Raw genomic sequence first — 22,201 nt, forward strand, 5'->3', positions numbered from 1 at the left:
ATTTACAACCGTGTCAGGACTATCTATAAAAGAGACAACTGGAGTTTGGTTTATCTGGCTATTCACTATGTTCGTTGGTGTTCAGGTTTTGTTGGTGTGTTCTGTCGGTCGGTCGGTCGACTCGGTGGAACGGGATATTAGGAAGGAGAAGAACTTGAATGAATGGAAACTTGATTCAAGAAATAGATAATTGGAACTGGATTTGTTATTAAAACTACAAACAAATCGAAAGTGCTAATGACTTTGAAATGATGGATATGATGACTATGGCGCTGGGTGGGACTGACACAAAGACGTTGTTAGTTGATTTGATTTAATCACCCATCCAAATCAGCTGCCTGGTGTTGAATAAGTATAGTTTAATTATCGTTACACGACGGTTTTACAATATTTGATTGTTTGGTTATTGATTAATTAAAACAGTTCATTTGTTGTTTAATTAGTTATGTGGTAATTTACTTTACGGTGTTTATCCACTTTCTCAATTTTGAATTTGTTTGTGGTTTGAGTTTTTAGATTCAGTTTCATTTATTTTTTTCAGTTTCTATTTTTGTTTCTATTTTTCTTTTTTTTCTGGAGACTGTTGGGCTGTGTTTATTTTATAAAGTGCTATCTTTTTTCCATTGATGGTCTCTGTATGGTAAATGCCAGCTACAACAGTTGCTCACTGATAAAAAGAGTACTGCTGTCCAGTTCTATTTTTCGGTGCAGCAAATTTTCAGTTTTTCCTTTCCGTTTTCCCATGTTCCGCCGGGTCATTTTTGACCGGCCTTGCCCACCTTTTGACCCTAAACCCGGTTTACGAATATGCCGTATGGAGTTACACAATGAGATCTCTGACTCGCATCCCCCCTGATCGGCATCCAGATCAACGGCTTTATCGACGTTAGGCTGTTAATGTCAATTATTAGCAGTCAAATGGTTGATTTTGCCGGTTGATTTTAATTGTTTGTTGATTCGGTTGGTTGATTGATTTATTGATTGATCTGGATTTCAGATCATTCGATTGATGAGTTGTTGCATTTGATGATTGCAAACAGTCAATCATCTCAATTCAACTTCAGAATCTTACAGTGTAATCTCCAGAATCAAACCTTCAGTTCGATCTTCTATTGTTACCTCTCATTTCAAGGCAGTTTTTAATCGATTAACAATTTCTAAATTTCATTTCTAATTTAGAAATTTGTTGATTGATTGACCTATTGCCAATACCTTTTTTTCACTATCCAAAAAATACTAACATCCTAAACAGACTTTCCTTATCGACTTCCTTATGGGAGGTGTGTCCGCCGCCGTCGCTAAGACCGCCGCTGCCCCCATCGAGCGTGTTAAGCTTCTTATCCAAAACCAAGATGAGATGATCAAGCAAGGTCGTCTTGCCAGAAAGTACGATGGTATTGCCGATGCTTTCCGTCGTACTGCTGCTGAGGAAGGTATTGTCTCTTTCTGGAGAGGTAACACTGCTAACGTTATCCGTTACTTCCCCACCCAAGCCCTTAACTTTGCCTTCAAGGATAAGTTCAAGGCTCTCTTCGGTTTCAAGAAGTCCGAGGGTTACTGGCCTTGGTTCGCCGGTAACTTGGCTTCTGGTGGTCTTGCCGGTGCCACTTCTCTTCTCTTCGTCTACTCTCTTGATTACGCCCGTACTCGTCTTGCCAACGATGCCAAGGCTGCCAAGGGTGGCGGTGACCGTGAGTTCAACGGTTTGGTCGATGTTTACAGAAAGACTCTCAAGTCTGACGGTATTGCCGGTCTCTACCGTGGTTTCGGTCCCTCTGTTGTCGGTATCATTGTCTACCGTGGTCTTTACTTCGGTCTTTACGATTCTCTTAAGCCTGTTGTTCTTGTCGGTTCTCTTGAGGGTAACTTCTTGGCCTCTTTCTTGCTTGGTTGGACCGTCACCACTGGTGCCTCTACTGCTTCTTATCCTTTGGATACCGTCCGTCGTCGTATGATGATGACCTCTGGTCAAGCCGTTAAGTACAAGTCCTCTTTCGACGCTTTCACCAAGATTGTCGCCGCTGAGGGTGTTACTTCTCTCTTCAAGGGATGCGGTGCCAACATTCTCCGTGGTGTTGCCGGTGCTGGTGTTATCTCCATGTACGATCAATTGCAAATGATCCTCTTCGGTAAGAAGTTCAAATAAACGATTTCGTAGTTTGGAAATGAACTCTCATTTAAAATATATGTAATTGTTGACTCTTTATATACGTTTTCTGGGTGGCAAATGCCTCCGGCGGCTGGGGCTTCGCCCCAGACCCCGTGGCTCCTGCTTCGCAGGAGATTACTGGGACCATTGACGCACCGACTCGAGCGAAGCGAGAGGAGCAACCAGGGTCTGGGGCGGAGCCCCAGCCGCCGGAGGCATCTGGCAGCCCGGATACAAAGTTCGACCCGGGCTCCGGAGGAGCTCCTTGGCGGGGTGGGGATGGGCTGTGTTCCTTGCCTTTGCATGCCGCCCTGATTCTTCCGAACTCGAGCACGTCGACGGGCCAATCAGTCGCGGGTTAGTGACATTTAACTACTGGTGATTGCATTTCTGTCGCATCGAGGCGGACTGGCCGGGAATCCCCGCTGGCTTCGTTGCCAGGTGAGGGGCCTGCCTCCGGCGGCTGGGGCTCCGCCCCAGACCCCGCTGCTCCTCTCGCTTCGCTCGAGTCGGGCTTGGAGGGGTCGGTCGCGGGGTGGTGGGGGCCGTAGCGAAATCTCCTGCGAAGCAGGAGCAGCGGGGTCTGGGGCAGAGCCCCAGCCGCCGGAGGCAAGTAGAGACCGCCTGTTAACTCCGTTACGGGGATCGTCTTACACGACAGATACGATGCGTCTCGAGCCCAGAATAAGCATGTTTCGATGACCGGCGATAACCAGTGGGGTTTAGTGTCGCGCGGCGGGCTTAAACCCGGCTTCCCGAAGATCTCATTAGCAGTAATCAGTGCATGGTGCATTTCTAAGTACATAATAATTTATATGTAAATTTAATCTAAGAGCTTTGGTATTTGCCACTCGAAGGACATCTTTATTTAGTGGCTTTTTATTCTGGCGGATTGATTTTTTACTGATTGGTTGATATTTTTTTAATTGGGATGAATTAATATTTTTTGGTCTTTTATTTTTTTTACAAGTTAGTTCAGTTGGTTTATCTGGTAAGTCGGAATTGCTTGTTAATGCTTTCTTTATTGTTTGTTCAGCTGCCCCGGATGTTGATTATTATGACTTTTTAGTTGTGTTTGCATTCTGGTGGGAATAAATTATTGGAATATTCGTATATATGTCGGATATACCGTTCTCTTTTTTTGGATATATTAATATTCGTATTAATTGGCTCTATCTCTGAATTGGTTGGATGGGATTCTGGACTGGGTGGAACTCCGACCTTTATCTCCGGAATTTGTGCAAGAACTTTTGGCTGCTAAGATATACTAAATTTATTGGGAAAAAATAAAAATAAAAATAAAAATAAGGAAGCTGTGGCTAACAGAATAGGGACTTGTGATGGGAATATTGGAGACCTGAAGTCATCATCGTTTGATCTACTGTGTTTTTGGTAGTTATTTTTGCGCTGTGTAGAGACCATATTGGTTAATATGTCTCCGAGTACATCTGGACTCAAGGAAGAGGACCAGCCACCGGCACAGGCTCCTAAAAAACGACAGAGAATCTCAAGAGCTTGTGATACTTGTAGAAAGAAGAAGATTAAATGTGACGGATTACGACCTACCTGCAACAACTGTCGAAATGGGTCTGCTCCATGTGTATATACAATTGTCGAGAAAAAACCTGGGGTGACCAGGAAAAGAGCTACCAATATTGTTAAATTGGAGTCTCGACTTGATAGAATAGAGAGCATGCTAGAGGCCCTGATACCGGTCGGTAGCAAGAAGAGAAGTAGAAAGCAGCGTCAACAAAATGAGGGTGAAGAATCCGACGACGAAGACAATGACAAATCCGAGCATGAAATTGATAACGATAACGACCATGATCATAATAATAATGAGGATGACGACCATGAGGAAGACGACGGCGACGGCGATAGTGATAATGACAATGATGACGACGAAGATGATCCACTGAACGAAACTGCCGACGGCGAGACGAACCCTGAGGAGAACTTCACGCCCGATGAATGGGCTATTCAGGACATGGATGTTCCAGAAGGCGGGATGATGATTAAACTGCGATCGAAAGTGAAAATTACAAGGAAATCTGATATGTTCAGTAGGACAATGGCTCGTGCTAATACGCAGTTTTGCGGGCCAGGCCCGAATTTCGCGCTATTATCAAGTTCAGGAATTAAATGGATCGGAGAGAAAATCGACGATAGCAAGATTGCTGATAAACTAGCAGCCCCATTTATGGAAATTATGAGCTATGAACTCGAAAAAATACGACCCATGATCGAGCCTATGATGAAAGCACATCCAATTGATAAAAGGCTGCTGGATGTATGTATTGATGCTTTTGAGAACGGGCCGTCTAATTGGAAGTTAATCATTGCTAGAGATGAGATTGACGAGATTGTTCGTGCTGAATATTACGACGAGTCGCTGCCTCCAAACGGTTACTCAGAATACTTTGTTCTCAGTGCACTGGTTGTGATTGGTCTGCCTTTTATTCTTCGAAACCCCGAATTAAGAGCAAAGATCCCCCATTATGTAACTGAGAAAGATCTGGAAACTCTGGCCTCACGAAGTTTTGCCAACTGTCTATTTTACTGTCGGCGTATAACTCTCATGCATCCAAATATTACATCAATTAAAGCACTATTATTGCTTGTGCTGGCTTTTGAATGTTCGGAATTCCCCCATCCTGTCGCATATATTTTAAAAACGGCGACCCACCTTGCAAATGAGATGGGTCTGAATCGAAGAGAAAGCTGTATGGGTCTCGGCAAGGAAGAAGCCAACCGGCGGAAGAGTCTGTTTTGGATGATGTACATATTTGACCACGACGTTGCCATGAAAGTGTGTCGCAGTCCTAATTTCATGGATTTCGACATTAGTATTGATATGCCCGAATTTGACAAATCTGATCCAAGATACAATGATGTCGAGTTTCTCAAGATAATTGTTTCGTTTTTTCATTTGTCGGCCGACTGTTATATGAGATTATGGTCTCCAAAAGCTAGCACTCGACGACCTGTGGATATTGTTAAAGACGTGCAATACTGTGACGAGCAGCTGGAGAAGTGGAAACGGTCTCTGCCTCCTGAGAAACAACCTGGGTGTGTTCTTGAATATTTCACGGTGTACGATCCGGCTCATGAGACCCAGAACAAAGAGTTTTTTGAAAAGGTCGGGGTCCTATATATGCATTATGTCTATTACCAACTTCTGTCTAGTATTCATCGAGTAGTGGCATATCACCCGTCATGGGTTTACGCTCTAGTTGAGGAAGAAAAGGCTTTGGCGTCAAAGACAAAACCAAAGAGCAATAATGGGAGTAACCATACTACACCGAATTCAAAGACAACTCCTGGAGCCAGTCCGTCTGGAACCAATAATTCAAGGCAGTCTGCTGCCAATGATGCCGGTCTTCTAGCTGTGGATGATTCTCCGTTGATCTCTTTACATTATAAATATCCTCGACTGTTCAGTTCGTTGGATATTTGTAATCATGCTGCGCGAAGAACGATTGAGCTCGTTCAAAGGACTAAGAGCTGGGGCCAGCTGTTTCTATGGGCGTCTGTATATTTCTCCACAAATGCTTTAATTACTCTGGTGGTTAAATGTCTGACAAAACCGTTTGATGCTACTACAAAGCTAGATCTGGATACCTTGAAGTCGGTACCTGAAGCGTTTTCTGAGATGCAGTCGTTAATGCCCAGACCCAATGCCGTTGTTGATACAGTGGTCGAGTTCTGGACCATTCTATTCGACATTGCCAAACTGTTTGTGGAGAAATCCCATACCACGGGATCTAATGGATTCTCGTCACCCTCATCGACCACCAGCGACCATCAACACCACCAGGTCAAACGAATCAAATTAAGACGCGAAAAAAGTACCAACAGTCTCAAGAGTAGCGAGTCTCCTGGTACCCACAATGAATTGAGACACATGTCCAGCAGCGGCGCGTCGTCCAATACTCCAGCAACATCGACTTCGTCTGTCGGACCCACTATACCAGTAGGAAGTAAACAGTCGCCAGGGAATGCTCCAGGGAATGCATCCTGGCCATCTTTTTCTTCAGCCATTCATCAACCTTCTTCAGATGGACTTCTTCCCACTGATGGTTCGGCGTATGTTCCCATTGCTCAACGAATGAACTTTGGTTATGGATTCAGAGACAACCAGCCGGATCCCAATAGTGGCGCTGGCACGTCTCCACTGGGAACATATACCACTCCTATGATAAATACAATGGGACCGCCTGGTCGAACTTCTGGAATTCCTGTCACTTCAAACCCGAACGCACCTTCAAATATCAATAACATCCCGCCAGGCTTCTCACCCCACATGAACATGGCTCCGGACCCGTCACAGCCGTCTCAATTCAACTCCCTCCCAGAACTGGCCAACGTCGACTGGATCCCTGACCCGGATCTCATTCAAAACCTGTTCCATATCTCGTCGTACCCCTTTTCCTGGGACGGCGACATCAGCGTCTTCTCTGGCCTCAGCCAGTCGCCGTGAGACCGTGCCTCCGGCGGCTGGTGCTCTGCCCCAGGCCCCGTGGCTCCTCTTGCTTTGCTCAAGTTGGGCTTCGGCTATGTAAACAACCTTTTACCCTATTTATTTGTATGTCTAATCTCAATTTACCTCCTATTCTCCGTCCGTGAACTATCCAGTGAGCCGCAGTGTCTGTGGCATAGAGGGTCCGCCTCCGGCGGCTGGGGCTCCGCCCCAGACCCTGGTTGCTCCTGCTTCGCAGGAGTTTCAGCGGGCTCCGTGGGTTCATTGACCTCCAGTGAAGCGGGCAACCAGGATCAAGGACGGAAATTCTGAGCCGCACAACAGGTGGCGCAGGGTCTCCAGTTTCCAAGGGCTCCTCACCGACCACCAGAGTTTCGGTGGCGCCGCAGACGCAACGACTCGAGCGAAGCGAGAGGAGCAACCAGGGTCTGGGGCGGAGCCCCAGCCGCCGGAGGCAGACCCCTGTATCACGTGACCGGTTACCCGGAGCGGAGCGTTATGTCCGCCGGTATTTCCAATTTGCCTTCGACAGGTGAGATCACGAAGAGGTCAGTTTGATTTGTTTGAAGACCTGGACAGTTTGGAGAGCATTTTTTACGAAAGCTCGGCGATGCTGTCTTGTATCAGAAATGGCCGGAATGTGGCCAGCAGGCAGGCAGCTGCTGTTTTGGCAATGCCCAAGAGGAGTTCGTGGACTGCCGGGACGAGAAGTTTCAACAGTCTTTTACAGCGGTCTCCGGCAGTGACAAGCAGTGGCTGGAAAGAGGTTTCTGGTCCGGTTGTTTTAAGCCGAGGATTCAAGATCTCGATGCCGAATTTTGTTTTGCCAGGAGGCGGAAAAGACAGAAAAACCTTGAAACAAAGACGTCAACGGCTAATAGAAGAAGCCAAAAAGAGGCGAAGGGCCGCTGGCGAAGAAGAGGCTGCTGCCGCCAGTCGTCAAGAACAGGAGCAAGAAAATGAACAAAATCACGAAGAAAGTAATGAAGATGGTAATAGAAATAAGGATCAGGATCCCAACTCGACGAAATCATCGAAATCTTCAAAGGATGGCAAGAAAACGTCGACTCCCGGCGATATACCTCCAGGATTCGATTTCAATTCTAAAAACTTTCGAGTGGTGGAATTCAAGTTTACTATGAATCAGATCCTGTTTGGTGTGTTTGCAGGTGTCATGGTATTTTCGTTGCTGTCGTCAGATGAACAATTCAGAGAGCTGACTTGGCAAGATTTCAAGACCCAGTACCTGGATAAGAGACTTGTTCAGAAACTGACGGTGGTCAATAACAGTGTGGTTCGTGTGGTGACGACTAATTTAGTTGCTAATGGACAACACGAGGTTCTTTATTTCACAATTGGATCAGTAGAATCGTTTGAACGCCACCTCGAGGAAGCACAAAACGCACTTAAAATCCCTGCTCATGAACGAGTTCCTGTTACATATACCGAGGAAGGAAGTATGCTGTCGTCTTTTGCCGGCTTCATTCCTACTTTCTTGTTATTAGGATTTCTATTATGGATGAATAGACGTGCTATGGGAGGAGCTAAAGCTGGTGGTGTTGGTGGACCCGGGGGTGGTATATTCGGCATGGGCCAGAGTAGAGCCCATTTATACAACTCCATGACAGATGTCAAGGTCAAGTTTGAAGATGTGGCTGGAATGGACGAGGCTAAAGAGGAGATTCTGGAATTTGTCAAGTTTTTGAAGGATCCTAAGAAATATGAAGCTTTAGGTGCTAAGATTCCTCGTGGAGCTATTCTTTCTGGAGCTCCCGGTACCGGTAAAACTCTGATTGCCAAAGCTACAGCTGGAGAAGCAGGAGTTCCCTTTTTCTCTGTTAGTGGTAGTGAGTTCATTGAAATGTTTACTGGTGTCGGTGCTAGTAGAGTGCGTGATCTGTTTAAGAAAGCCAAGGAGGCATCTCCTAGTATCATCTTTATTGACGAGATCGATGCTATTGGAAAGTCTCGTGGTAAAGCCAACATGAGAGGAGGTAATGATGAGAGAGAAGCTACTCTTAATCAATTGTTGGTTGAGATGGATGGATTCGACTCGAATGAGCATGTGGTTGTATTAGCAGGTACAAATCGTGTTGATGTTCTTGACAAGGCTCTGTTAAGACCAGGACGATTCGACCGTCATATCAATATTGATGTGCCTAGTTTGGATGGCCGAAAAGCTATTTTCGAAGTACATCTTCAAAAGATTCGCTATGACAAGACCATTACCCAGTTGTCTGGAAAACTGGCAGCCATGACGCCAGGGTTTGCTGGTGCTGATATTGCCAACTGTTGTAATGAAGCAGCTCTTGTAGCAGCACGTAAGGGAGCTTCGTTGGTGGAAATGAAGCATTTCGAGCAAGCTATTGACCGAGTGATTGCTGGTTTGGAGCGGAAATCGCGAGTTTTGCGACCTGACAAGCGTAAGATTGTCGCATACCACGAAGCCGGTCATGCTATTTGCGGATGGTTTTTGAAGTATGCCGACCCTCTTGTCAAAGTATCGATCATTCCTCACGGATCTGCTGCCCTTGGATATGCCCAGTACCTTCCACCCGATGCTTATATCACGACGGAGCAGCAATTCCAGGACCGAATGGCCATGGCTTTAGGAGGCCGAGTGTCTGAAGAGATTCATTTTGACTCTGTCACAGTTGGAGCTAGCGACGATTTCAAGCGAGTCACGGAAATGGCCAGTGCCATGGTGACACAATACGGAATGTCGAGCGCTGTTGGTCAAGTGTCACTGAGCCGTCAACAGGGTGCTGTTCAGAAACCGTACTCGGAGACGACTGGCACACTCATTGACAACGAGATCCGACGCATCATTGAGAACGCTCATAACAGATGTAAACAGCTGTTGGAGGAGAAGAAAGTGGAAGTAGGACTCGTTGCCGAAGAGCTGTTATCAAAAGAAGTGCTCGGCAGACAAGACATGATCCGCCTGTTGGGACCACGACCGTTCCCCGAACGCAACGACGCCTTCGACAAGTACCTCGCCGACGACTTCCCAGCACCCGACACCGCTAAGAACCCCAAATCCTCGCCCTCGTCGTCGTCGCCCGAAGCGGGGCTTTCTGCATAGGCTCTCACCCCATCTGTAAATAATCTACGATACATACTTCACGTGGTTTTGTGCCTCCGGCGGCTGGGGCTCCGCCCCAGACCCCGTGGCTCCTGCTTCGCAGGAGTTGGCTGGGACCGTGCTGGGTCTATGTCCCCGGAAGTGGCTACAACTGCTAAGTAAACTGATGACCTCCTGAGTTTATGAGTTGGCTGTGATCGTGGACGTGTCGACTCGATTGACCAACCCGCCTGGAACCGCGTCCATGGACATCTCGAACTTCACGAAGTGGCCAAATGCTAAGTAAACTGATGATTTCGTGAGTTCGTGAGGCTGTAGACGCGTCGACTCAATTGACCAACTCCCCTGGAACCGCGTCCAGGGACATCTCGAACTTCACGAAGTGGCCACAAATGCCAGGTAAACTGATGACTTCGTGAGCTCGTGGGACCGTAGACGCGCCGACTCGAGCGCAGCGAGAGGAGCAGCGGGGTCTGGGGCGGAGCCCCAGCCGCCGGAGGCAGCAGCACCCCCAGAAACACGTGGTCATGGGCATAATTACATATATATCTATAAAAGACGGAAAATACAGATGTTTTCGCGCCGTTTTTTTTCGTAACATCATCATTAGCTTCCAGGTCATACATCCAGCGACCTATAAATATAAATGGAGGAGGTGGTATTTACAGTGGGGGGGTTTAATCGTCCATGTCGCCAAATACACCAGAGTTCGACTCGTCGCCGTTGGAGTGACTGTGGGCCTTATCGTCGTCGTGGTCTTCTGGAGGAGACGGGTTGTCATTAAATATGTCGCCGCGAGATCTTCTCATGTGAGACAGGCGTCTCGAGCGGTAGGGGGTCGCGAGCATCTCGTACTCGTCGTTGAGTTTGTGAGAGTGGCTGTAATCGCTGTTGAAGAGCGAGTCGGTCACAATGGGGGATTTCGACAGACTGGCGGCAGATGCTCGTTGAGTAAGGGAAGAGGGAACTCCCGGTGACGAAGGAGTGAACGAGACGTTCGGGATGGATCCTCTTCGAGCTGAAGAAGGTGGGTAAGCTGCCGATACAATAGAGGATCTTCTCGCATAGTGAAGTGAGGAAGCAGCGGCTGTCGAAGTGTGTTTGGAAATAGCACGGGTTGAGGAAGAAATGGGTATACTAGGAACAGGGACTGCAGCGTTGTTGTTGCCAGAGGCAGATGGAGAGGGTGAAGAGTCGGAATTGTAGTTAGCTCCATTGGATTCGGCTCCTGGTACGGCATTCGAGCTGCTGGTGGGTTCCAAAGTAGGGGTACCGCTCGAACTGTTGGATCCACTTGTTGGTGGAGGAGTCAAAGCAGTTCCGGAGGAGGTGTAGTATCCGTTAGTAGCTCCGTTGACTCCAGTGACTCCGTTGACACTGTTCACACCGTTGACTCCGTTGACTCCGTTGATGCCATTGGCAAAACCATTAGCAAAACCGTTGGCAGCAGCAACCTTTGAACCGGAACCATTGGATCCAGGGGGTGGGCTTGGATGGGTAAAGTAGCTGTTGGTGGATTTACCCAAGTACGAGCCTCTGGAGAAGTCAAAAGTAGGAACATGGCCTTGATCTTCTTCCTCTTCGTCTTCTTCATTCATAGACACCAGAATCGAAGCGGCTTCTAAAAGCTGTACTTGTTGGTGCTTGGAAATGAGCAGTTTTGAGGTAACATTCCATTCAGGAGTGTGTTCCCATAAATGCTTAGCAAGGGAAGAGACATGTTTATATCCCTTTCCACAGGCTTGACATTTGAGTTCTTCCTTGAGACGACCGGTTTCTCCCTCGGAAATACGTCTAGCGACAAATTTCCTCGAGAGAGTGGGGAAGTTCTGTGGAGATCCCGCAGCACCTAAACCGGACTGATGAGGATTGGATTGTGGAGAGTTGGGGATCTGTTGCGAAGATGAATTATGAACTGCTAATTTGTAGTAAGGAACACTGGGAAGTGCAGCATTAGCAGCAGAAGACTGCTGTTGGCTGGGAGGTTGTTGTGAAGGAATGGTAGGACTTGGACTTGATGTGGGAGATGGCGAGATTCCCGATGGCACACCTGTGGATGAACTTGAGGCGGAACTTCCGTTGGCCGCCGAGTTGGAGTTCTGTCTTTGATGTCTGGGTTGATATCCATTCAAACCTAAAGACGTTGGCATGGAAGAAGACAGATACTTTGCATCTTCATGGTGGTGATTATGATGGTGGTGAGGGGCATGTTGGATAGCCTTTTGCTGGACATATGCCATGGTGAAATTCTTTTTTCAGAAAAAAACCGATTAAAAAAAAAAGTATGAACAAGTGAGTGGGACGACGACTCTACTACTGTTGTTAATACTACTACCACCGAGTCCAAATCTACAGTTTCGTCATAAATAACAAATAACAAATAACAAATGACCTTGAATAAAATCCCTAAAATATCCAGAAATGGCGTGTACAACCCAGAAATATCTCAGATCCCGAATATCCTATTATAACCTGGTTAACCTAATTAAAATCCACCAGTCTCACTGCTTTTATTCTTTTTTATTGTTTGTTGTGTGTAGATTTTTTTGGCTTCAAAATAATAAATTACCTTCTCTTGTGATGAAAGTAGTGCCAGAGAATGACCAACTATTAGCTAAGAACTGCGTGGACCGTCGGGTATACGAAAAGCGAAAATACGGGGGGTTGTTGAAAAATAAATTATACAAATATTCTCCTGAAAATGGTTGATTAGTTAATTTCTTGTCAAGTATAGTGGATTTTGTCAAGAACAAACCGATTAATTAGATCCTTTCAATATAAAAAAAAATCAATAAAGAACTTTAAACTTTTTGCACGCTTGTATTAATTTTTGTATGATAAATAAATTTATTTTATTTTTTCAGATTCGGTGAAATTAACTTTTTTTGCTGAGTCGCATCATTTCCCTATTCTCATTACTACCTGTGTCCAGCCTGTGCATATACAATATTACTGGACTTTTTGCCGCACTAAAAATATAAAAATATCGTGTGTCCACTGCGCATTTGGCTCTAACCGCAACCGACTTACTACTACAATGCATGTACCCCTCCATCCGCTTTGAGGTACCCTGAGGGTGTTTCTGATCCATGCCTGTGAGCTTGATTGTTCCCGGATTCTCTCCTTCCCCTAGCGCGTTTGCTTTGTTTTTCCCTTGCTTTGCCTTGCTTTTGCCTCTGTTTTCAATTCTCTTCTCTGCCTGTCTCGTGCTGACTGGCCGTCTCCGGGGTCGCTGCTGGCTGCCGGCTGCTGCCTGACTACTGACTGCCTGACTTCCTTGATCCCTGTTGCCAACCGGATGAGCTCTGGCTGAACTACCGTTGTAGCTAGGCCGCCAGCAGCTTTAGGTTAATCTAAGAGTACCCCGCCCGAGGCGGTGGGGCTCCGCTAGGGGGGGGGCGCGGGACCGGCGGGGGTGCTACGGTGGCCGAGTTTTCTGCCATTATTGGCTGCGGCCGCTTTTATTATCTCTTTTATCTACAGCCACAAGACTCCTGTACGTCTGTGGCCCGGTCCAGTGGTCCGCCATATCTCGCCTGTAGACCGACAACGCTGTAGAATCCACCTGTCAGCCTGCTGGCGTTATGCCCGAGTTGATGCAGTTGACGCTGCTGGCTGCTGCTGCTGCTGTGGCCCAAAATATTTTTCTGCTGGGATGCCTGCCCCTCTGTCTCTGCTCCTGTCAGCTGCTCTGGGAAGGGGGGGGCATGCCTCCGGCGGCTGGGGCGCTGCCCCAGACCCCGTGGCTCCTGCTTCGCAGGAGTTGGCTGGGACCGGAGACGGAACCGACTCGAGCGCAGCGAGAGGAGCAGCGGGGTCTGGGGCAGAGCCCCAGCCGCCGGAGGCACACCGCTCTCCCTCAGCCAAACCTCCCCGCTTAAAAAATTTTCCAGTGTATAACTACCCAGTATTTTAATTAACATTTTAGGAAATTATTTAAAAAGCAATTCTGTATTTTCTCTCAAAGCAGTGTGATCGCCCACCTCTCACACATTTCTTTTAACCATCATTCAGTTAGCTTTATTAGGTGACACCGCACGTGAATTTCGTGAGTGTTTTTGACTGCCCCACATACCTACAAACCGCCATATTCGACCGACTGCGGTCGGGTATGCGTTATTTGTAGATCGCAAACATTGCTCTGATTGGCCCGTCTTTTTATCTGGTCATAGCTGACTTTAAAACTATTTTTCTCGAGATACTTTTGCGAGATGTTTCTTGGACCGTGTTCGACAACGTGAAATGCTTGCCGACATTGATCGAGGAGGAACATGATCCAAGCTTAGGGTTTGACATTTTAACGGTTACACTAAGACCGATGCAGAAGCACATTCTCGGATGTCAGCTGGCCGATCTACTGTCCTTGCCCATGAAATTCTATAGCCCCCTCCCTCAATAGCGGAGCTAACCCGGGTCTAATAGATACGAATTGATCCGGCGGACTGGTCGGATAAATTTCTGGTATCTACTGGCTGCTGCTGGAGTAAACATTCAATCAATGGTAGACTGGGCTCTACCGATTTATCGTGATGAGTACCGCTGGTTGTAGTTTCGCGTGTTCGATTGACCACCATATGAAAATCGCGAATATCGCTGATAGTTAGTGTCCGATTGATTGACCATTGGCTGGTGTGTGTGTATTGTGAATAATCTATGCTCTTGCTCCACCGCATATCCATGTTTTAGATTATCAATTGATTGCTCTCTGTCTCTCGATCCATTCTGGTAACCTATTTAGCCTTTCCAGTATATCATTCACGCGACACTGGCAACCGGGGGTCGTTGTCGGGGGGCTCTGCCTCCGGCGGCTGGGGCTGCGCCCCAGACCCCACTGCTCCTCTCGCTACGCTCGAGTCGGGCGTCGACAGTCCCAGCCGTCGGAGGTGCCTCCAGACTGTCTCAGACCGACCCCGGTTGGCATTCAATGCAATGTCTGTCATGTTAAGCAGCAGCAGTCCAGTTCGGATTCGAATCCACGTCCACTGCCCCCTCTGATCCCCCATGGGCGCTCGGCCAATCTTTACTGTGAATAATAAAAATATATCAGGCCAGAAAACCGACCCATCACGTGTGTCAGCGGCAGAAACGACGGTGACATAACCGCCCTTGCCTAGGAAACAATCCACACCGAATCTCCACAAGATCCTTGGCGGAGCCCGATCACTTCCACAGGTTATGACCACCAAATCTTGCCTTTAAAAAATTATCTCTCACCCTGTGACTTCCCAGTCACCCTCCCAGGTGTAGCGACTGGAACCGCTGGGTTATGGCTCTCGCTCACCAAACGCCATACCAGCGGGCCACTGTCGAATCCCCACAACCAAATACCGACCAAAAGAGGTGTTCAACATCCCCGAATGATGAAACTACCGATATTTTATGTATTTTATCGCTCTACAACAACCGATTAAATCTTCTGACTGCTCTCCGCTAGCGCGACAAAAGCGGCATATTCAGGGGTAGCCCTTACCCGTACACTGAATCACTTCACATACAGCACCCATATAACGTGCTAATGGGGGTCTGCCTCCGGCGGCTGGGGCTCCGCCCCAAACTCCGTGGCTCCTCTCGCTACGCTCGAGTCGTCAAGCCACGGTCCCAGCAGCTAAAAAAAGACGGTAATTTAAATTCTGGCTGGAACTGGGTGCAAATACGGCAGAAACAGGCGGCGAGCGTGATCGCATGTAACTCAGGCAGCCAAGGCAAGGCTCTTCAAACCTAGTTTTTTGCCACCACCGAGCACACGCCTCCCCTCAACAAACAGACCCATTCCCACGCCAACTCGAGCGAAGCTCGAGCCACGGGTCCGGGCGGAGCCCGGCCGCCGGAGGCACACACGTCCAAGCGCGCCAGCGGCACGCGACGCGGACGGCTGTTGTATTCCCAACGTGACAGATGGCGACTGGGAGTGGGAGGAGGAGTCAAAACAAATTATTTGTTTTCAAAACAAAACAGTAAATACAGCATCCATAATACATTGACAGTTGAAGGGTTAACGGCAGAGAAGTCGACGTCGATTCCAGGTGGATGCATTGAGATCATAAAATTCAGAGGATTTCCATTCAGAAAGCGGTTTGGCGATTTGGTCCTGTAAGGCAAATAATAAATATTTATTGTAAGTGCACTGGCAGCAGCTGCCTGTTTCATGAGATAGACCTGGTTGGGACGTGTGAAACAGGCGGGTTCGCACTTGTGAAAGGGACCTGATTTTACATATTAGGGTCGTAAATTGAATGATCTGGTACTGACACAGGTTTGTTGAAGAACTATTTAGATAATGGCGGAATCTCGACAGGAATTAGTCAACTGGGTCAACGACCTGCTACTGCTGGATATCACTAAGGTCGAGCAATGCGGAACCGGGGCTGTTTATTGTCAAATTTTGGATTCCATCTTCTTAGATGTACCCATGTCCAAAGTACGATATGACGTGAACACTGAATACCAGTACTTGAATAACTTCAAGGTGCTACAGAACACATTTTTGAAACACAAAATCGACCGGTCGGTACCAGTGGAACGTCTTGTGAAATGCCGGTTCCAAGACAACCTGGAATTTTTACAATGGGTTCGCAAGTTTTGGGACGGCAATTACCCAGGTCATGAATATGATCCATTAGCAAGACGAAAAGCAGGTCCCCTTCCTACCTCGGCTGTGAATAGGGTTGTTCCTGGAACCAATGCCACCAGTGCTGGAGGTGGAAGTCGTACCTCGTCGGCTGCCGGAGCCAGAACAGCTAGTAATCCCACCAGTATACGGGCAGGATCCAGTACAGTGTCCTCACGCAATGTTTCCGGGTCATCTACGGCCTCAGCACGAAGGCCAGCGTCAGTTCAACGAAACACCACCCCGGGTCTGGCAGGCCAAGACGCCGCGGTGAGATCAATTCGACCATTGAAAGAGAAGATATCCGAATTAGAAGCCGAGCACGAGCAACTAGTCAACACAGTCGACATTCTCGAGACAGAGAGGAACTTTTATTATGACAAATTGTTCAACATTGAGCTGTTAATACAACAAGCAGTGGACGACCTCGACAAGACCAAGACCGAGACCAACGGAACCACTACAGAAACCGACGAAGACGGCCAGCCAATTGACTCGACCACCGAAACCAGCGAAAAGTCGTCTGTCGAAGACACATACGCGACACTGGTGCGGGAAATCCAGGCCATCCTCTACAAAACCACCGAGGGCTTCGAGATCCCGACCCAGGAGTACGAGACCGAAGAGACGTTCTAGACCACTAATATACCAGTGTACGTTTACGGTGGGAGGAGGTGCCTCCGGCGGCTGGGGCGCTGCCCCAGACCCCGTGGCTCCTGCTTCGCAGGAGATTGCTAGGACCGTGGCCGTGTGACCCTTCCTGGGGGTGGTTTCTACATACAGGTGATTCCGCTGACAGCTACGGCGTGTTCCAACCAGCAATCAACTGGCAGCTCGTGGAACTGCCAGTCCACCACGTAACGACTCGAGCGAAGCGAGAGGAGCCACGGGGTCTGGGGCGGAGCCCCAGCTGCCGGAGGCAGCAGACCCGACCAGTGAACCTTCAGAACCCGTGAACACGTAACGACTCGAGCGAAGCGAGAGGAGCCACGGGGTCTGGGGCGAAGCCCCAGCCGCCGGAGGCAGCAGGATCAAGAACGAAAGAGGGGGAGAGGTTTTTTAAATATTTTTTTATTTTACTTGTGGACATCAAAAATTTGCAGAAAATTTTTATTTTACATCACCCTTATAACAAAAAAGCAGAATTTTATTATATTACGTTGTTGCAATGTGATTTTTAAGCAGTGGCAGGAGCAGCCTCGGCAGCCCAGTCGTCAGTGGCAGCCCAGTCAGCGGCACCGGCACCGGCGTCGGGTTGGACATCCCACTCCTCACCAGCAGCACTGACCTCAGTAGGGGCAGCAGCCTCCTCGGCAACAACCTCCTCCTCGGCAGCAGGAGCCTCAACCTCTTCAGGGTCTCTGTAGAAGTACAAATCGGGCATGACAGACCAAGCGGTTTGTCTGTCTGGGAGAACACCCTTAAGTCTGAGGACCTCACGGGCCAACAACCACCAGATAAGACCAATCGAGTGCTTGGACTTGTTGTTACAAGGAATGGCAACATCGACGTACTCAGAAGGAGAGTCAGTATCGACAAGAGCAATAACAGGAATGTTAACGTAAGAAGCCTCCTTAATAGCTTGGGCATCAGTACGGGGGTCAGTGACGATGATCAATCTAGGCTCCTTGAAAGATCTTGTGATGTAGTTTGTGAAGTTACCGGGGGTGAATCTACCGGCAATGGCGGTACCACCAGTGTGGTTGGCGAACTTGAGGACAGCTCTTTGACCGTAGGTACGAGCAGAGATGGCAACTACATCAGCGGCTCTGGGGACGGCAGCAATGATACGGGCAGCAAGAACGATCTTCTCCCAGGTCTTGCCAATGTTGATGATGTTAACACCATCGGGTCTGGTCTTGTAGACGTAAGGCTCGTTGTGAACCTGTAATTTGTTAGTATAACTGTTTTCGTGGTGCATTTTCCATGCTGTTAGTAGGACTAGATCTGATCATATGTAAGAGACTAGGTAGAAGATGAGTCTGAGATGAACGAGTTTACGACGTTGAAAAAATTAGAATCCCATTTGTCTTGGTCAAAGAAATCAGTACGAGATGTCGAATTCTAATATATCGAACAAAAATGTACTACGGATAATTCGCTATTCTGTTGATGTTCACCCGACTATTATTGTTGTAGTTCTTCCGCCGTCTCGATATATATCGCAAATATTATCATTGTCGGATCCTGGAATAGATGCTACTCGTCAAACAATTATCTACCATTTAAATATAATGACGTTGAAACACCTCATGACATTCAGTCGAACAAACATATCTCTAATCTTCTACAGTCTCTCACTTGATCAATCTCTAATCCATAGATGAGCCGGCGGTGTAACATACTTGGACGTTCTTGGAACCAAGGTGAACTTGGGCAGCCAACAAAAGTTGGGCGTCTTCTTGAGTAAGTTCAAACAGCTTGTCGGACATTATTCCTGTTGACTCTGTGTATATGTCGGCGTACTGGTCGAGCAATATTGGTGAAGGGATTTGGAATATGAGTACAGTAGGTTTGAAAATTGAGTCTGCCTGTCGTGAAAGAGTGGTCAGACGCATCTTGTCGCCGTAAGCGGTAATCCTCTGTCGCTCTCACTCTTTTGCACAGTGACTGTTATATTTCCTATTTAGGCAACATGCTATATTGCACTTTTCAGCTGATAATGCATCTACGATCGGCAAAAGATAATACCTCAGGGGGTGTTGCTGCCTCCGGCGGCTGGGGCTCCGCCCCAGACCCCGCTGCTCCTCTCGCTACGCTCGAGTCGTTACACCTACGGTCCTAGCAACTTCTGCGAAGCAGGAGCCCAGCTGCCGGAGGCAGCAGCGCCCCAGATGACTGTCGGGGTAGTTTCTAGGTCAAGCAATATTAAATCACAAGGGTATTAGCTTTGTCGGTTCTCGTATGAACTGAATAGAAATAGGTTCAAGTGGCATGCGAGAGCTCTATATTCGGTCAACTGAGGAGCTGAAATTCGATAGTCCCTTCAGGGACGGTATGACTCCTGATCAATGCAAAAAATTTCACATGACATATTATCCCAGTTAATCTTTCCAAACCATCAGTATTCTTGATTATGTTGAAGTGGTCAGGTGGAAAATGGTTTTGAATTTGTGGTATGAATATACGTCATAGTTGTACAGGACTACGACTGGTTACGAGTGATTCTTGCACTCGGCTGTCATCTGTGATATTATTTTTTCACATCATTTTTCCCGTTTCCAATATTAGCAAGAACTCAGAAGGATGTGACAAATGAACTCCAGGGCCTCGTGATGTTAGTTTAAAAGTATTTTTATGTCTTGCTATATATGGCGTAGTCTACCACACCCGTACCGATGACAGGTTAAATAGGGTCCAGACCAAAATTTGATTTCTCAGGATAAAACTTCAGATGCACCCAGCTAGAGTATAAGTTGAGTCACAAATAAACACGAGCAAAGTTTGTAGAACGGTGGCAGGAATAGTGGATCACGTATTTTGGGTAATTTGATCACACTCAGCAAGACGGAAGAGGGTCAGAAAGTTAGATATCTCAACTTGTCTTCTAAACAGATTAATCTAGTGACTGGATGGGGCCACTGAGGGTAAATTGAGTTAATGAATATGACTTTAGAAACGGGTTTGATAGGGTCATTTGATCAATATTGTGCTTCATGTGGTTGGTCTGTTTTTTTTACTGAACACAATTCTATTCCCTGAATAATTTTATTCTGACAAACTCAGATACCAGACCCCATTCTGCTTACTGAGGCTGAAAGAATTTAAGGTCTCAAATTCTATTCATGGCTTTCCTGTGAGCATGCTGGATATAGCTTGCCCTGAATATCTCATCGATCATTTCCCTTTTTATCTAACGATAGGCAGCTAGTTGCATGACATCTTAACCAAATTATATCAGATAGGACCACTCAAAGGGATTCGAAAGGACTAAAAAGCATCTGATTTCATCTGATAAGCTAACAATTAGACAACAAGAAGGAACTTTTGTATTAGGTCTGAGTTTGTCGATGAAATATTGTGAATATTCACGTGGAGCAAAGATGTCAGAAATGAACCGAAAAAACGAGGCATGGTGACAGCGTTTTCTACAGTGATTAGACCATGACTCTGTGAGGAACGTATTACGAAGATAGCTCCTTTCCAACGAAGAGAACAGTAATATTTTAGTTTAATAATGTGCCTCTTGTGGGTCCAGATTCAGACCTGTCAGTGCCTTATTGCAGAAGTTGGAGGGGCCGTGGACGAAACGACTCGAGCGCAGCGAGAGGAGCAGCGGGGTCTGGGGCGGAGCCCCAGCCGCCGGAGGCCGGTCTAGCACCAGCTGGTCCGTTTGAACCAGATGCATGCCGGAAAGCGGATAGTTCAGTTGTGTGATATGCAGATAACAACAGTCCCCCTGAAAAGTGCTGCATTGAGCGAGTTTATTTAAACCTTAAACTTTATAGTGGAAGTTGGTGTGAAAGTGGAGATATTAGAAGCTATTGGCAGAGGAACTCGGGAAGGAGCTTTTATCACAGTTCATAAAAGGAATATCACAGCTGACAGAGCAGAAGAGCAGGTTCCAGATGCGACAGTTGAGGCAGCGGCAGAAAAAATATATTGGGGCAATCTGTCAAACAGGTGAAACCGCAGCGGCCAGACTGGGTGCATTCGCATTTGCATTTGGCATCCGCATTTCGCATTTGCAGTTCACATGTGTTTTGTAAAAAAATCACGGCCTAACCCACATGCAACCAAAGTTGGTCAAGTACATTTAAAGATCAAAACAGATCGACACAAACTACATAGTCGGGACGACAAATCGTAGCGAAGCGACGCTTGTTCCATTCCAAACAAACCTTACAAAGAAGCTTGAGGTTAGATTATTTAATGTTAGCGTTTGAACTTTAGATAATTTATCTTTAACACATTGTGGTGACTGTCGATTTGAGCTTTTTTGCCTCATAGGTTTGATTGGTGGTTGGTGGCGTAAGCAGCAGCAGCAGCAGGTGTGAGCAGGGTGCCGGTTGCCAGTGCTTCATCGTACAACCAATTTCTTGTTGCTGTTGTCGGCTCTAAAAATAGTTTGCATAAAAAAGAGTGGCCAAAGTGAATCGCAAAAAAAAGAACGATCAGTAAACTGACTGCTACACTAATACAAATCAAGCTGGTCAGATTGCATACAAACCTGCAAACCTAGGTTGTATGTAAGTCTGCGACACATCAAGCATAATACGGTGGGCTAAAGCCAAGGTTAACATTATAGACGGCTCAATAAGCATAAGCCTCTGAGTGGGTGCGGGCAAAATAATATATTTTATTTTTAAGGGAGATAACTGGGAAAAATGACGAGTATAGGTCCGGTCTCTCGTGATGCCGATAACCCCTTTTTATTCAACTTGGATGTAGCGTCAGCGTCCGCATCTGCGTGTTTTTCAGCATCTCTTTCAACATCGACCTCAGCTTCATCTTTGGTATCGACTACAACATCACCTTCAGTATCGACTTCAGTACCAACTCCAGTTTCATCATCAGTTCCATCGTCAGTAGCGGTAACTGCTCCTTCATCACCGTCCCTAGCTCTTGACAGGATCCCGATTCTTGCTCCTCCTAAACGGATCAGAAGAGCAGAGACTGTTTCATTGCCGTCTACACCTCGTCTTAGTAGGGTCCGACCTGGCAGAAATTCCATATCAGAACTGGGACCTGGTTCACCCAAGGGCTCTTCAGTATCATCATTAGCATCAAATCCAGCTCCAGCTTCAGCTTCAGTATCAGCATTAGCATCATCACTTTCTGGGTCAGCGATCTTAGCTGAGTCGTCATTGCATCCAAATACAAATAAAAATACAAATACAGCTTCACTGGGAAGCGGAGAATCTAGAAGAGGGTCGGAGT

General features: G+C 47.1%; 7 protein-coding genes across 7 annotated transcripts; 4 read left to right on the forward strand and 3 right to left on the reverse strand.

The window, feature by feature from the left end:
• Positions 1 to 1,273: 1,273 nt before the first annotated feature.
• Positions 1,274 to 2,146, forward strand: PET9 (ADP/ATP carrier protein PET9; the record flags this gene model as incomplete). The annotated part of the gene is made up of 1 exon (XM_018881652.1): positions 1,274 to 2,146. One exon carries the CDS (start codon positions 1,274 to 1,276, stop codon positions 2,144 to 2,146), a length of 873 nt encoding a protein of 290 aa, XP_018734227.1.
• Positions 2,147 to 3,581: 1,435 nt separating this feature from the next.
• AWJ20_4573 (uncharacterized protein) lies at positions 3,582 to 6,629 on the forward strand (the record flags this gene model as incomplete). The annotated part of the gene is made up of 1 exon (XM_018881653.1): positions 3,582 to 6,629. The coding sequence occupies one exon, from the start codon at positions 3,582 to 3,584 to the stop codon at positions 6,627 to 6,629; it is 3,048 nt and encodes a 1,015-aa protein (XP_018734228.1).
• Positions 6,630 to 7,302: 673 nt separating this feature from the next.
• On the forward strand, positions 7,303 to 9,714 carry YTA12 (m-AAA protease subunit YTA12; the record flags this gene model as incomplete). The annotated part of the gene is made up of 1 exon (XM_018881654.1): positions 7,303 to 9,714. One exon carries the CDS (start codon positions 7,303 to 7,305, stop codon positions 9,712 to 9,714), a length of 2,412 nt encoding a protein of 803 aa, XP_018734229.1.
• On the reverse strand, positions 8,049 to 8,486 carry AWJ20_4575 (uncharacterized protein; the record flags this gene model as incomplete). The annotated part of the gene is made up of 1 exon (XM_018881655.1): positions 8,049 to 8,486. The coding sequence occupies one exon, from the start codon at positions 8,484 to 8,486 to the stop codon at positions 8,049 to 8,051; it is 438 nt and encodes a 145-aa protein (XP_018734230.1).
• Positions 9,715 to 10,391: 677 nt separating the features above from the next.
• On the reverse strand, positions 10,392 to 11,954 carry NRG1 (putative zinc finger protein; the record flags this gene model as incomplete). The annotated part of the gene is made up of 1 exon (XM_018881656.1): positions 10,392 to 11,954. The coding sequence occupies one exon, from the start codon at positions 11,952 to 11,954 to the stop codon at positions 10,392 to 10,394; it is 1,563 nt and encodes a 520-aa protein (XP_018734231.1).
• Positions 11,955 to 15,991: 4,037 nt separating this feature from the next.
• On the forward strand, positions 15,992 to 16,957 carry BIM1 (microtubule-binding protein BIM1; the record flags this gene model as incomplete). The annotated part of the gene is made up of 1 exon (XM_018881657.1): positions 15,992 to 16,957. One exon carries the CDS (start codon positions 15,992 to 15,994, stop codon positions 16,955 to 16,957), a length of 966 nt encoding a protein of 321 aa, XP_018734232.1.
• Positions 16,958 to 17,498: 541 nt separating this feature from the next.
• On the reverse strand, positions 17,499 to 18,242 carry RPS0A (ribosomal 40S subunit protein S0A; the record flags this gene model as incomplete). The annotated part of the gene is made up of 1 exon (XM_018881658.1): positions 17,499 to 18,242. The coding sequence occupies one exon, from the start codon at positions 18,240 to 18,242 to the stop codon at positions 17,499 to 17,501; it is 744 nt and encodes a 247-aa protein (XP_018734233.1).
• Between the last annotated feature and the right edge of the window lie 3,959 nt (positions 18,243 to 22,201).

The sequence above is a fragment of the Sugiyamaella lignohabitans genome, chromosome C (assembly GCF_001640025.1).
Source record: "Sugiyamaella lignohabitans strain CBS 10342 chromosome C, complete sequence".
Taxonomy (NCBI): Eukaryota; Fungi; Ascomycota; class Dipodascomycetes; order Dipodascales; family Trichomonascaceae; genus Sugiyamaella; species Sugiyamaella lignohabitans.